This window comes from Pistacia vera, unplaced genomic scaffold (genome assembly GCF_008641045.1).
Source record: "Pistacia vera cultivar Batoury unplaced genomic scaffold, PisVer_v2 Contig6, whole genome shotgun sequence".
Taxonomy (NCBI): domain Eukaryota; kingdom Viridiplantae; phylum Streptophyta; class Magnoliopsida; order Sapindales; family Anacardiaceae; genus Pistacia; species Pistacia vera.
Window position 1 is genome coordinate 55435 of NW_022196445.1, and position 14591 is coordinate 70025.

At 37.2% G+C, this 14591-nt stretch overlaps 1 protein-coding gene across 1 annotated transcript; it reads left to right on the plus strand.

The window, feature by feature from the left end:
- The first annotated feature begins 12121 nt into the window (after nt 1-12121).
- On the plus strand, nt 12122-13446 carry LOC116110217 (extensin-like). Its single transcript, XM_031396434.1, has 2 exons — nt 12122-12204; nt 12360-13446. The coding sequence occupies exons 1-2, from the start codon at nt 12122-12124 to the stop codon at nt 13444-13446; spliced, it is 1170 nt and encodes a 389-aa protein (XP_031252294.1).
- The last annotated feature ends 1145 nt before the right edge of the window (nt 13447-14591 follow it).

Genomic DNA, 14591 nt, shown 5'->3' on the forward strand with positions numbered 1-14591 from the left:
GTCTGACCGGTATACAACAGACACATCTCTAAATAATTTTTCAGTCCTTTTAAGTTTGAAAACCTGCAAATACACGCATAAAATTGACGCATGAGTCCCTGTATGTATGAAATAACCTGTAACTTTTATTATTAATTATTTTTTTCTCTTTCCCCATCCAAATCAACTCACACTTCTACTGTCAAATATCTCATCCATAATTACATTACATACACCAAGCTATCATCTACTTACCAAAAATGTTTATCCAGCATTTATCACCTTACTGAACCTATTTCTTTTGCCCAAGCATCCAAAGATTCTAATTGGGTGGTAACTATGCAACAAGAAATTCAGGCTTTGGAAAGAAATGGGATATGGTCTCTAGTTCCTTTACCTCCTAGTAAGGTTCCCGTTGGCTATAAATAGGTGTATAAGCTCAAATATAATGCTGATGGGACTTTGGAAAGGTATAAGGCCAGATTAGTGGCCAAAGGTTTTACATAGTAGACTAACATTGACTATGAGGAGACTTTTTCTCCTGTAGTGAAGATGGTAATAGTCAGGTTGGTTTTGGCAATTGCATCTATGAAAGGTTGGCCAATTTTTTATTTAGATATTGATAATGCATTCTTACAAGGTGATTTGCAGGAGGACATCTATATGCACTTACCATGGGGCTTCTCAAACCAGCATGGGAAACCTTTAGTGTGCAAATTGCACAAATCATTGTATGGCTTGAAACAGACTTCCAAGGCCTTGAATACTAAACTGACGCATGCCTTGTTAACAGAGGGTTTCCAACAATCTCCATCAGATCACTTATTTTTCTTTAGAAAACAAAATGGGCAGATTGTTATTTTGCTTGTCTATGTTGATGGCTTGGTTATTACAAGTAGTGACAACTCCATGATCCAAGCTACCAAGGATCTTTTGCATTCTCATTTCAAACTCAAGGACTTGGTATCCCTTAGATATTTCTTGGGATTTGAAGTGGCTAGGTCTTCCAAAGGCATAAACCTATGTCAAAGGAAGTATGCCTTGGAATTAATTGCAGAATCTGGTTTAGCTGCTGCCAAGCCTGCATCAGTACCTCTTGATCCTCAGCTGAAACTTACTACTTTGGAGTATGATCAAGCATTCCCTAGTCAGCAAGCAGATCCATTATTAGCTGATCCTTCAATATATCAGAAATTGGTTGGTAAACTGCTTTATTTGTGCCTCACCAGACCTGATATCAATTTTGCAATTTACTTAGTCTGTTTATGCTTAAGCTAAACAATCACATCTTCATGCTGCCCTTAAGGTTATTAGATATGTAAAAGGGTCTCCTGGCTTGGGTTTGTTCTTTCCAACTCACAGATCCATGTAGATTCAAGCCTTTTGTGACTTTGATTGGGGCTTCTGCCTTATGACTTGCAAATCAGTGACAAGTTTTTGCATTTTCCTTGGGAATTCTTTGCTGTCCTGGAAGTTTAAGAGACAAGTTACAGTTTCAAAATCATCCTCTGAAGCTGAATATAGGGCCATGACTTCTACGGTTTGTGAAATTATTTGGCTCACTCAGCTTTTACATGATCTTGGTCTTTCACCTCTACTGCCCATTCCTCTTGGTTGTGACAGTCAATCAGCTATCTACATTGCCTCTAATCCTATGTTCCATGAATGTACCAAGCATGTTGACATAGATTGTCACATTGTTCGCACCAAGATCAAAGAAGGGTTAGTGCATCATGTCCATATTCCCATTCATGAGCAGCTAGCAGATTTATTCACTAAATTTGTTCCTACTTCTCTACATTGTCATTTGCTGTCCAAGTTTGGGGTGCTTGACATTCATCACCCACCAACTTAAGGGGGGGTCTTGGATTATTAATGTAATTAGTTAGATTAGTTATTGTAATTAGTTAATTAGTTAATTAGTTGGTGTTAAGTTTACTTAACTATAGTTACTAAAATTGTATATAAGTGTAATAACTCTGATGTACAGTATTCATTGAGCTGAATAATAACAAAATCAGTCTTTTTACTCTTCAAGTTGAGTTTGCTCATTCACCTATAAAAGTTGGTAGTTATTTCTCTTCATAAGTCAAGAAAATAGCTTTTAGAGATGTCAAATGAATCATTTTAATATTTATGCTCAAATCACCTAAAGTATTAAGTTATGTAATGTTATAAATATTACTTCATATTTTTTGCATATTAAGTTACATAATTTTCTATCATGTCAACTTATTCAACTCATTTGACATTACTAATAGTTTCATAGTCCAATGCAACTCTATATAGTCTCTAATGTCAGTATTTCTTCATGAATATCGTTCATGATGATAGAATTTTAACTCAAAATGTTTAACTTTTTTAATTATTGTATAAAAAAATAAATTTGTTATCTTTGATACTTCTTATATCAAGAGATTAAATCTTTTATCTTCGATTAATGTTATATATGGAGATGATTTCCTAATTTCATATCAATTTTATTTCCTTATCTTGTCTTTTGAAAGAAAACGTTGTAACAAGAGAAAAACTGTTAGGAAATTTCATATCAGGCACGAAAATAAAGACACGAAAATAATGATAAGTACCCAGAAAAATGAACAGAGGAGAAAATAAACATTAACTCAACAACAAACAAAGCACAAACTATCATGAACTATCAATACAATTACAATAAATAAACATTTGATAATCCGAGAATTATACTGTTTTTATTAGGCTTTTAGGCTGGATTTTAGATACTTTTTAGTTCATTTATGTCTGAATTGCTATTTATTTCTTTACATTTTGTGTTTCAGGCTAAAATAGACATTTTAAGCAAATAATAAGCGAATTGGAGTTTCTGGACTCAGAAGTAAGCGGATCTCAGAATTTGGAAGAGTTCTGAAGCAGAGTGAAGCACTATGAAACTTGTTCCCATGGGAGAGCATCGAAGATCGAAGATTCAAGCAAAGAAGCAAGCGGAGGGCAATTCTGTAATTTTAGAATTCTTCATGGAGGTTTGCCACGACGAAGTTTGTTCTTCGTCGCGGCGAAATGAGTCACGCACGAGAATCCATTTCACTTCGTCGCCGCGGCAAGATTTCTTCTTCCCCACGGCGAAGTCTGCAGTTTTTCAGTTTCTTTAAAATGCACAGTTTCAATTTTAGGCAAAGTTTTAGGTTTTTGGGCGAGGTATAAAAGCAAAACTTTACCATTTTGAGAGGGAGTCCCATTTTCCTTAGTCTAGAATAGCTTTTTCATCTTCTTAGTTTGAGATTTGACGAATTTGTGTTAAAAAGTGAGAAGATTTGGGATTAACTTCGGTGGATTCTTCAATTAGGGGAGATCTCTTGTCTTTTCTCTCATTTTTATTATGTTGAACTTTGTGTTTATGGTTTTTCTTGCTTATTGTATGGATTTAGCTATGAACTAACCCATTTTGGGTTAGGGTTTTGATGTAGATCAGATTCTCATGGATTGAGCAATTGATTTTTATTATTTTCATATGCTAGTGCAAGATTGTGTGATTATTCTGGATTTATTGTTGTTAATTGATGAACATGATGAGATTGAGAAATGAGTCATGTTATGTAACGCCCCACTTGAGGTACATAGTTTAATTGCGTTGTATTACTTGAATGTTTATTGATTTGTTCTCATTTGGGTTGGTTTGTTGTTATTATGGTTTGGTTGGCCCTTGGTTGAATGGAAGTATTGGTTTGGTTGAGTGGTTGCCCTGAAATCGTAAAGACTTGGTGAAATTTTGGTGTTACGGGCGTCGTCGGGCGATGAGGTGCTGCAACCCACGGGTAGGTTTTGTAAGTTTTCGCCGGGGTGAAGAAAAAGCTTTGCCGCGGCAAAGAGCCTAACAAAATGTGTATTGAGTTTCTAGAGAATTCTTCCTTTGGGGCACAATGACCATTCTACCCCTAATTAGCAGGAAAAGAGGGGAGTGAAATGCAAGAAAATTGCATAAAGAATAGTTTAAATGGGGGTGCATTTGCAAAGAATGAAAAGGGCGAGGTGGAATTCCAAAGAAAGAGTAAGGATAAAATGGGAAAGAGTGGAGAAAATATGAGATCTTAAGGGTTTAACTTTAGAAACCCTTTCATTCTTCTTCTTCCATTGCCATATTCATTCACCATTTTCTCTCTACTTTCCATCCAATCCTTCAAGGATTTTAAAGGGCTTTTGAGTAGTTTTTTTGGATAGAGAGGTGATCTAAGGCATCCTAAGGTAAAGATCCTTGTTCTAGATGTGATTTTTACCTATAAAGGTGTTAAGGTCTTATTGTGTTATTGTTTAGAAGTGTAGAGAAAAGACAGCTACCAAAGGAAAAGAGAAGTGCTAGTGGAATCACACCATCACAAGGTAAGTAAATCCAACTCAAGCTAAAGTTTAAGAAATCCTTGAGTAGAGATTTCTTTATGCATGTATAAATGATGCTTGTTGAGAAATTAAGCAGAGATATATGTTTGTTTGTTGAGAAATTGAGTTGAGATGAGTATTTATGTTGTGGTATTGGATATGCTCTCTTTATGGGAAGTGTTAATGTGTGATGAGTTGAGATGATGTGGAGTATATATCTGGAAGTATTCTTCTATGATAGGAGTTATGTCCATAGAAGGGAATTTCTTCCCATTTTGGAGGGTTACAAAGAGCAAGAGAATTGTAGTTAGAGAAGAGTTTTTGTATGCACATGAGTTGTTTAATGAAATGCCTAAGAGAAGTTTGAGAATGAGTTATGAATCTTAATTCTTGCAACATTGCATATTGGCATTTCCTAAGTGCATTAATGAGTATGAACCATCCATATGCATTAATTGTGCATTGATAAGTAGCTTGAGAAAGAGTAGAGAATTTCTACACTATGAGTGTTAGCTTGAGAAAGAGTAGAGACCTTTGTGCTTAAACTACTCTAAGAGCTAAAGAAGAGAATAAAGTAGGTTGTGCGATGGGGAACCCGTGAGTCATGAGTAAAGTCACGAGAGTGGGTGCTTTGTGATCCCCAGTTGTGCCTCCGGTCAGATGAGGCTTTGACCGTCACGAAGAGTGGAACATGAGGTTCCAGCCGTGCCTCCGGTAAGAAGGGGCCATGACATTCGAGAGATAGAGAGAAATAGTGTATACTCACATGGCCAAGGGTTCTGAATCCATGCATAACCGAATCCGATCGGTGCAGAAATGAGTAGAAGTCACGAGAGTGGGTGCTTTGTGATCCCTAGGTGTGCCTCCGGTAAGATGAGGCCGTGACATTCCCATGAGTAGAATGGGAAAATAGAGAAATAGAAATAACAGAAAGAGAAAATGAGTAGAGTCACGAAGAGTGGGTTGAGTCTCTAGCCGTGCCTCCGGTAAGATGAGGCCGTGACATACACCAGAAAATGTATAGAAAAGAGTATCAGAAACAGAAACAGAAAGAGAACAGAAATGAGAAAAGAAGAGTGTAAGGAAAGAATTAAGAGAAAGAGTTACGGGGATAGACGAGTAGAGGATTTACTTACTGAGNAAGGCTTCTAATAATGGCAGGTCTGAATCCTGCATTGAAATATATAACACCAATTTGATAGCATTGTTGGTCTCAATTGACCGGAGATTATTGATAATATCAAATTATTAGTTTCATGTGAGGGCTACCGATTGACAAATGCATATAGACAATAGAGTAACCAGTAACCACCATGGAAGAGGTGAGCCTGAGGGTTCGTGAAGTGTTAGAATTTGATGTTATAATTTTCAGCGTCGTGTAAGATATTCTCCGTTGCTACTTTAGTGTTTTTCGATGCTTGTTTTGTGTTGGAAAATGTTAAGATCTCATACCGAGATCTCACACCCACCAAGTGTGATACTTAAGCTTAGGGTTTATCCCATCTATCAGGCTGGTTTTTTGGGTTGGGTTCTCTTTTGGGCTTCAGTTTTAGCATTGGTATTTTCGTTGAGAGTTGGGTTGCGGAAATGGCTACCTATAGGCTGGATTACGGTGTAGTGTACTCTCCTTAGGAGGGGGTGCTGCAATGAGTGAATCCGCCCAAAGTGGGAAAAGGGTTACCATCAGGTCAAGGTCGATAGAGTGAAAGCCACTGTGGATGTCGGTAAGTGTGGTACTTAAACCTAGGGGCTCTCTTACACATCAGGCCGGTCTTTTGGGTTAGACTCTCCCTTGGACTTGAGTTCTAACATAAAACAGTAATTTTAAAAACAATTTTCTTGTGGTGTACGTTTACAGCTCATGGCAATGTATATCATTATACTTATATAGACTTTCTTCTAGGTAGACTCAGAATACAACTTTAAGGCGATTAATTTAAGTTTTAAGAATCTAAACGTTGTGAGAGTTATAACAAGATTCTCTTCTTTCAAATGCTGGCTTGCTGGCAATGTGCTAGTTGTTTATAATATATATGTTATGCCTCAAAAGTCAAGCCTATGTCAGCACAATTAATGTCTCTCTGTACCAGCTGCCAAGCCCATATCTCCAAAGTATTCTCACCAACTTTATCTCATTTCAAAGAGATGAATGGACGAGAGCCTTCCATGTGTCAAGGAAGCTTGCAAAACACTCATTGCATTAAGTGCAAATGTGAATAAATGGGCATTTCTCTTCCCGAAGAGGAGAGGCTGGAGGCTGGGCTGAGATTGGAGCTTCATTTCTTTCTCTGTAAAAACACTGTATTTCTTCATCTTTGTATGCCTTACGGAGATCAATAAATAACAGTGGATGTAGGAGTCGCTTGTTGCATCCGAACCACTATAAAAACCCCCTCTTGCCAATCTTTCATTTATATTTTCTGCAAAATATATAATCTCAGCTCCATATTCAAATCTCATGTATCCATCACGTGTGTCTCCTGAGTTAGCTCAGCGTTTCCCACGTGCGATTCGTTGGCGTCCAAAATCAAGCGTCAAGTCTTGGCTGGTCGTTCTATTGACTGCAAAAGAAGAAACAGGTTGTTATCATAAAGCATGCGAACAAATAATATACCTAACGAAGAAGAACCTACTTGGCGTCTGAAAGTGGCAGTAGCCATCATAACAGAAAAAGAAGAATTTGGTCTCGTAGGCTCCCACGTTGCTGGGATAGCTATGTATCCCCTCGGCAATGGTAGGTCGCCGGGACAAGTAATACGAATCCTTGTCCCTACTCTTTTTGAGATAATAGGCGACGCCGAGCTCCACCGCCGTTGGCTCGCCCAAGCCGCTCTCGCAGCACGCGATGTACATCGCGACGGCGATGACATACGCGTTCGGTGTGAGCTGCATCGGTGCGATCTCGAAGTGATCCAGGACCGACCTGATGAAAGGATGGAAGGGAATCATCCCTCCACCCTTGAAGCTCTTTCGGGAGATAGCAGAAAGAAGGCGGCAGGATGTAGCGGACGACCGGTGTGGGCAGAGGACACCTCTGCTCGGCGTTCTACTGTTTTTAATCTATAAACTTCTTCTCGGGTGAGAACGAGAAGACTAGGGACGCCTCCGCGGGAACTTCCCGCCGGTGGACGAGCGGGTTCCTTCTGGGGTAGGGATGCTTCGGACGGTTCATTCCAGAGTCTGCAACACGACAGACACGATCATTTAACCTCGTAGTTTGTCCCATTGTAACGGCATGGACAAAATCCTTAAACACTAACGGAACCGAGCCGCCACCTACGGCTCGAGTCGACAACAATGCGGTCTATGGGGGACCCAGGGGAGGTCCCAACGCCGTTGCCCACCAACCCAACAAACAAAAAAAAAAAAAAAAATAAAAAAGAAAGAAAAGAGAGAAGAGGGGATGTTTAACCTGCTCGGGAGGATGAGTTAAACTAAGACGAATCCGTTTTGAACGTCTGAGAAGTGACGATCGGAAAAGAATCACCTCCGGGTTTGCAAAGTACTTATCATCGAAGCAAAGGGTTGTAGCGGCTTCATCCGGAAAACCGTGGTTCTTATTGGGCAACGAACCGACGGTTTTGCAAACCCCTCGGAACCGAAGCGACAACCTCCCTCTCCTCTAGCATTTAAATGCGGCCCCCCGTGCATTAAAATGCTAACTAAGGGCTGAGTTTTCAAATGCGTGTGCAGTAAAAGCTGGCAATACGACGTCGAGTCAGCACAACCACGCATTTAATGCACCTGCACAGGTACAGCGCGGAGAGCAGAGTGCCCAACAGCGCGGAGATTGCAGGTTCATTGAAATCTCTCCACAACATAGAAAGGACGTCCGACGAATCCAGGCGCTAGTGATGGTCATCAGTAGTATTGGACAAGGTGGCTCGAGGTCGTGCTCGCAAAAGGATTCTGCACGAGTTCTGACATTCAGGTCGAAACAAACCAAACAACCTATCACGGCAGACTTAGTCCCAAGGTTCGCTCCTCAAACTTAAAACTAGGGGATTCTGTATGTGGGAAAATAAAGATGGACGGGGACCGTGCGTGACGAGATGTGGATGCTACGTTAGATGATAAGCGCACGTCAGGCCTGCCATGCATCCTAGAGCTTCCACGTGTCCGCTTACCTGCTCCAAATCGCGTAAAATTTGCTGGGAAAGTGGGTAATGGGACGTAAAGCCTGATTACGTTCTGACATTCACACCAACCCAAGGATTTAATGATGATTACATGCATTCCGCTTGGTATAAGAAGAAGACTACCCCTTCATTAAGGGGATTCGATCATTTTTGACATTTACTCTCTCTCTAAGAAAGCTCTGTATTTTTACTCTTCAATCATTTGTAAGTCAGTCCGCTTTTAGCGACCTGACCCACCATATCAATACAAATCAGTGGATGTAGGATTTGCTACCTTAGCATCCGAACCACTTTAAAACCCTTATTGCATTTATTTCGCTTTCTATATTCATTATCACGTGTGCTTTTTGACCAATCAACGTTCCACCACGTGACAGTTAGTTGGTGTCTAAATTTCGCATCAACAATATATATTTGCAGAAACTATCAAAGAAACTACACCAGTTTGAACATAATTTTATATTAAATATTACCAAAATAATGTTATGATCAGTTGACTAATGTTTCTCAACATTATATTAGTATTACACGTTCACACCGACTCATCCACATTGCTTATATAAATTCCTAAAGGTTACATTTCTCTATATGACCTTTTTTTTTTTTTTTTTTTTTTAAACAATCATAAGTGCATTAACAGGAATATTTTCCTTCACAAAATAATTCTCCTGTATAAAGTCATTATACATATAAGTAGTTATGTTACTTCTGTAGTTCCTTCAGATATATAAATTTTTTCTATGCTAATTATCACATGATTATTAAGCATAATCTAATAAAATTTATATCAAAACGTCTTGATTAGAGAAAAATTTGGTTTTGTGTATGTATATCACGATTATTTGTAAATACTATTGGATTTATTCGTAAAATAGTATTTCAATCAATGATGATAAATCTAATTGTATTTAAGTAGAATCCTTATATAACAAATATCATAACACCTTGATTAGAGAGTTACTCTTACACAGAAATTCAAATATTTTATTTCCACTTTATTAACCATGTAGAGAATAAATAGTAAAACTAGCAAATACAAAGTTGTATTGCTCCTAATGGAAGACTTTTCTTCACTCTATACAACCAAAGGGAAAAATAAGGGTAAAGCCTTGATAAGGTTGTTATGATATTAATTTTAAATATGTTTTTGAAAATAAATTTATGAAATGAATTTTTTTTTTTGTAATTTTTTTTAAATGTAAATTCAGGAAAGATTTAGAGAATATAAGGCGGTAAGGGAAGAGATGAAAATATTCTTTGGGAATTTTCTTCTTATATATATATATATTTTTTCAAATTTCCAAAACAGTTTTAATTAAACTCTCACTCGCAAAACCAGATTTTTTTTTTTTTTTTATTGAACTGGATCACATTTTATTGTAAAAACCATCTTCTGACACCTGCTCAGGTTAAACTAAAAGATAAAATCCAGGCAATTATACACAAAAAAAAAAAAAAAATTATACTCATAAGATATATAATTCTACCCATTTTATTATTTATTTCACCGACTCTTCACCAATTTTNCTCAAAGAAAGAATCAACCAACAAAAGCAACAAATCAAGATCAAGAATCATACACAAGACCAACAGATTTACCGTGGTTCACTTGCTCTAAGATTGAGCAAGCTACGTCCACGTTGAACTCGAGAATCACACGAGCCCACTGCACTAATACTGTCAAGTTTACAGATTACACAATCAGCAACACAAGTCACTCAAAACCCCTTCTTCAACCCGTAACCAAACCCTAGAGATTACACCCTTTGAATCCCTAAGAACAGTGTATACTATACACCCAGAAATGACCAAACCAGTCACTCAACACTCAAGTTACAGGAAACACTCAACCCAAACTGTAGAAACCCTAAAGGCTTAACAATGGTGTTTAACGAAGAAGAGAGAGTATTCGAAAACGAAAATGAATCGCTCTGATAAACTGCCAAAATAATTCTGCTTTTATATGGGTGAAATTAGGGTTGAATTTCATCCGTTGGATCTCCTTTTTCATCAACGCTTAGGATTGGTTCTGTCAATATGAACAAAGTGACGTCGTTCCACTTAAGTGTTAAAACGGTAGCGTTTCAAGCCATCATCCAACAAAACCATCTTATGACACTTGCTAAGATTAAACTAAAAAATCAAATCCAGGCAATTATACACGAAAAAAGAAAAAGAAAAATTATTATCATAAGATATATAATTCTACCCATTTGATTATTTATTTCACCGACTCTTTACCAATCTCTAGACAGAAGATTTTACACTAAAATATTATCAAATATTGGCTCCTAAAATAATATTACTTGTAACCAGCTGGCAAGATATTGAGCTTAAGTTTATAGATGTTATGTCTATTTTTGACTTCATATTTTGTACGAAGTTTTATCAGACACACTTGAGGTTTAGTGAGAGAATAAAGAGACCCACAACTTTCATAATGAAACATTTACATCTTTATAATTGAATGATGTTTGTGAAAAGATCATAAGAGTAAAATATACAAAAAAAAAAAAAAAGTTTTTTATTTCTCATATGTCTTAGTTAATTGTCAAAGTTTAATATTTCTAAATCATTTAATAATTTGATCATATGAAGAAGAGATAAAATAAGGGCATATTAGTTATTGTACCAAAATTCTGTATCCGATTAATTTTTCACAAAGCATCTGTCAATTATAAGGGTGTAAATGTTTCATTCTAAAATCTGTGGGACTTTTGTTGGAAAAATGGCTCATTTAGCAAATCACATGGGGGTAGATGTGATAATGAAAAAAGGTTTAGGGACTTATATGTAATAGGCTAAAATGTTAGTTTGTCCCACATTGCTTGGGAATGAAAAGTGGGAAACTTTTGAGGCCTATATATAAGGACCTAAATCATTGTTATTAGACATCCCAAGGTGTAATTCCAGTATACTTCTTTTGTTTAGGGTTCTTTCTTTAAGGACCATTTAGTTTGCAAGTTTTATTGTATCTGCCCTTTGTTTTGGGTATTTGTTGTATTGCTCAAAAGTTTGTAATATTGTTTGGAGATAGTGGAGTTTTTTTTTGCAGCACCCGAGGATGTAGGTTTTCATACCGAACCTCGTTAATTCCTGGTATTCTTTATTTTTACATTTAATTTTGGCAATTTATTTATGCTTTACTACTTGTTATTATTATATTCAATAGCTAGCGTTAAAGTTTATGTTTCCATTGCATAACAAGTGGTATCAGAGCCTAGGTTTAAGATAGTGAGTAGCTATTTGTATGGTTATATGCATGTTTAGGAAAATTCTGTCAAAAAGACGATAAAAGTCTAAAGAGACTGGATTTTAAGTGGGACCATTTGTGACCCCTCCATTGTTTCCTGGGAATTTTCTTGGTGCGTATTTAATCATTTCAGAACTTACTACTACCTAGGGCTATTGTTGATTTGTTGGTTAGCTATTGAATATAATAATTTGTGGAGCTTGGTTATTGGAAACTTTGTTTACCAAGCCAATTGAGTAAGGCATAAATGACATCATTGTCCGAGGATTCATCGTCCGAGGCATCAACGTCTGCGGCACCACCATCCGCACCAGTAAAGATGATAACGGTTTCAAATGCAAAAATTGATGTTGAAAAATTTGATGGCCAAAATAATTTTGGCTTGTGGCAAAGTGAGGTAATGGATAGTTTGTATCAGCAGGATCTAGATATCGTTCTGGAGGAGGAAAAACCAGAAGATGTTTATGAGAAAAACTGGGTGAGGTTGAATGTAATTGGGGACTAATTTATTAAAGTCTTAATCCAGGCTGTTATAAACATCAAAGAAATATATCTAGAGTTAATCAATGATTGGAAAATCTCACTATATAAAGAGTGCATGGCATTTGTGTTTTCTATCAAACAAGTCACAAAAACAGTTATAAGAACTTGAAATGGGATCCCTGGGACAGCCGAGGCAATGGCCTCGCTTGGTTTACGCTATGGCAAGCTACAGATTATACGTATAGCTCACCGCCGCCACATGACTACTACAAGTCCCCACATTATCCACCCAAGCATGAAGAGTATCCACCGTATTACTACAAGTCCCCACCTTCTCCACCTCAGCATGAAGAGCATCCACCATATTATTACAAATCACCCCCTCCACCAAAGAAATCTCCACCACCACCATACTACTACAAGTCCCCACCTCTTCCACCAAAGAAGGAAGAACATCCACCTTATTACTACAAGTCACCACCTCTACCCAAAAAATCTCCTCCACCTCCATACTACTACAAGTACAAGTCCCCACCTCCACCACCAAAGAAGGAAGAATACCCACCTTATTACTACAAATCACCACCTCCACCTAAGAAATCTCCACCACCACCATATTACTACAAGTCACCACCTCCTTCACCAAAGAAAGAAGAACATCCACCATATTACTATAAATCACCTCCTCCACCAAAAAAATCACCCCCACCACCATACTACTACAAGTCCCCACCACCTCCACCAAAGCACGAAGAGCATCCACCTTATTACTACAAGTCTCCACCTTCAACTAAGAAATCCCCACCACCTCCATACTACTACAAGTCCCCACCTCCCCCACCAAAGAAGGAAGAACATCCACCATATTACTACAAATCACCACCTCCACCGAAAAAGTCTCCTCCACCACCATACTACTATAAGTACCCACCCCCTCCGCCAAAGCAGGATGAGCATCCACGATACTACCATAAAAATCCCCCTCCACCTAAGAAATCTCCTCCACCACCCTACTACTACAAATCACCACCTCCTCCGCCAAAGCATGAAGAACACCCACCTTATTATTACAAGTCACCTCCACCAAAGCATGAAGAACACCCACCTTATTACTACAAATCACCATCTCCTCCAAAACACGAAGAATATCCACAATATTATTACAAGTCACCGCCTCCACCATCTCCATCACCACCCCCTCCATACATTTACAAGTCACCCCCACCTCCAAAAGGCTATTAAGCTTACAGTCACTTCTTGAACTTATTTGATGCTACCAGGAATAGCTAAGTTTCTTTGTGATTCTATGTATGTTACTTTGGCATTGTTATTTTGTGAGTAATAATAAGAGTTTATACTTTTGTATCCCAATTCATGTCTTATTTGTACCATTAGCTATAATAAATGGAAGTTGGTAATCTAAGTTTTGATCACTATTCTGTTGCTCTCTAATTCTTGATAATTTCATTAATAGTATTAAAATAATCTATACCCTGCAAAAGTTGAAAAGTACTCATATTGGAACATTATTTTCAATAAACATAACCATATATATTATGTTGGGATAATATTGAGAAATTATTCATGATATTTAACTCGAAAATGTAAAATTAGGGATGTCACTTGTGGAGCTGTATAATTTTTTACTCTATTTTTTCATCATTTTCAAATTATTTATTTTTTATTCTAAGTGTTTGTTTGCTCTTAAGACTAGCCCTCTAATGCCCTCACATTCGGAAAATTAGCTTGGAAAATTGAATCAGAATGTTTTAGAATCATAATTTTTGCCCTTGTGTATCAAAAAATGAAATATTAAAATTCTGAATCGAATTCAGTATTATAAAGATTAAGAGTGATCATTTAATTTACTTATAATTATTCCTCAAGTAGAAAGCGTTCCATGTTCATGAATAGCTTTTTTCAAAAGGGTTAGGGTTTTTGCTTCATCGATGAATGTGTTGGTACAAGATATGATTTCTTGAAATTGAGGTTTACTTGTTTTTAAGTAAGTAACTAACTCTACGAGAAATTTTCTTATTTGTCCAATTTCTAATGAATCAAGATAACCCTTCGTTGCCGTATAAATAGTCATTAATTATTCTTCAACCGTAAGAGGGGCTGCTTGGGTTTGTTTGAGCAACTCACGTAATAGTTGATCCTTTGCCAATTGATTTTGAGTAGCTTTATCAAGATAAGAAGCAAGTTGTACGAAGGCTTCTAATAATGGCAGGTCTGAATCCTGCATTGAAATATATAACACCAATTTGATAGCATTGTTGGTCTCAATTGACCGGAGATTATTGATAATATCAAATTATTAGTTTCATGTGAGGGCTACCAATTGACAAATGCATATATACAATAGAGTAACCAGTAACCACTATGGA

Excerpts from the sequence above, each read along its gene's own strand:
- LOC116110217 (XM_031396434.1), top strand. The coding sequence starts at position 12,122 with ATGGATAGTTTGTATCAGCAGGATCTAGATATCGTTCTGGAGGAGGAA. Across the intron at positions 12,205-12,359 it reads TATGAGAAAAACTGGGTGAG|TTATAAGAACTTGAAATGGG; the intron begins GTTGAATGTAAT and ends TCACAAAAACAG.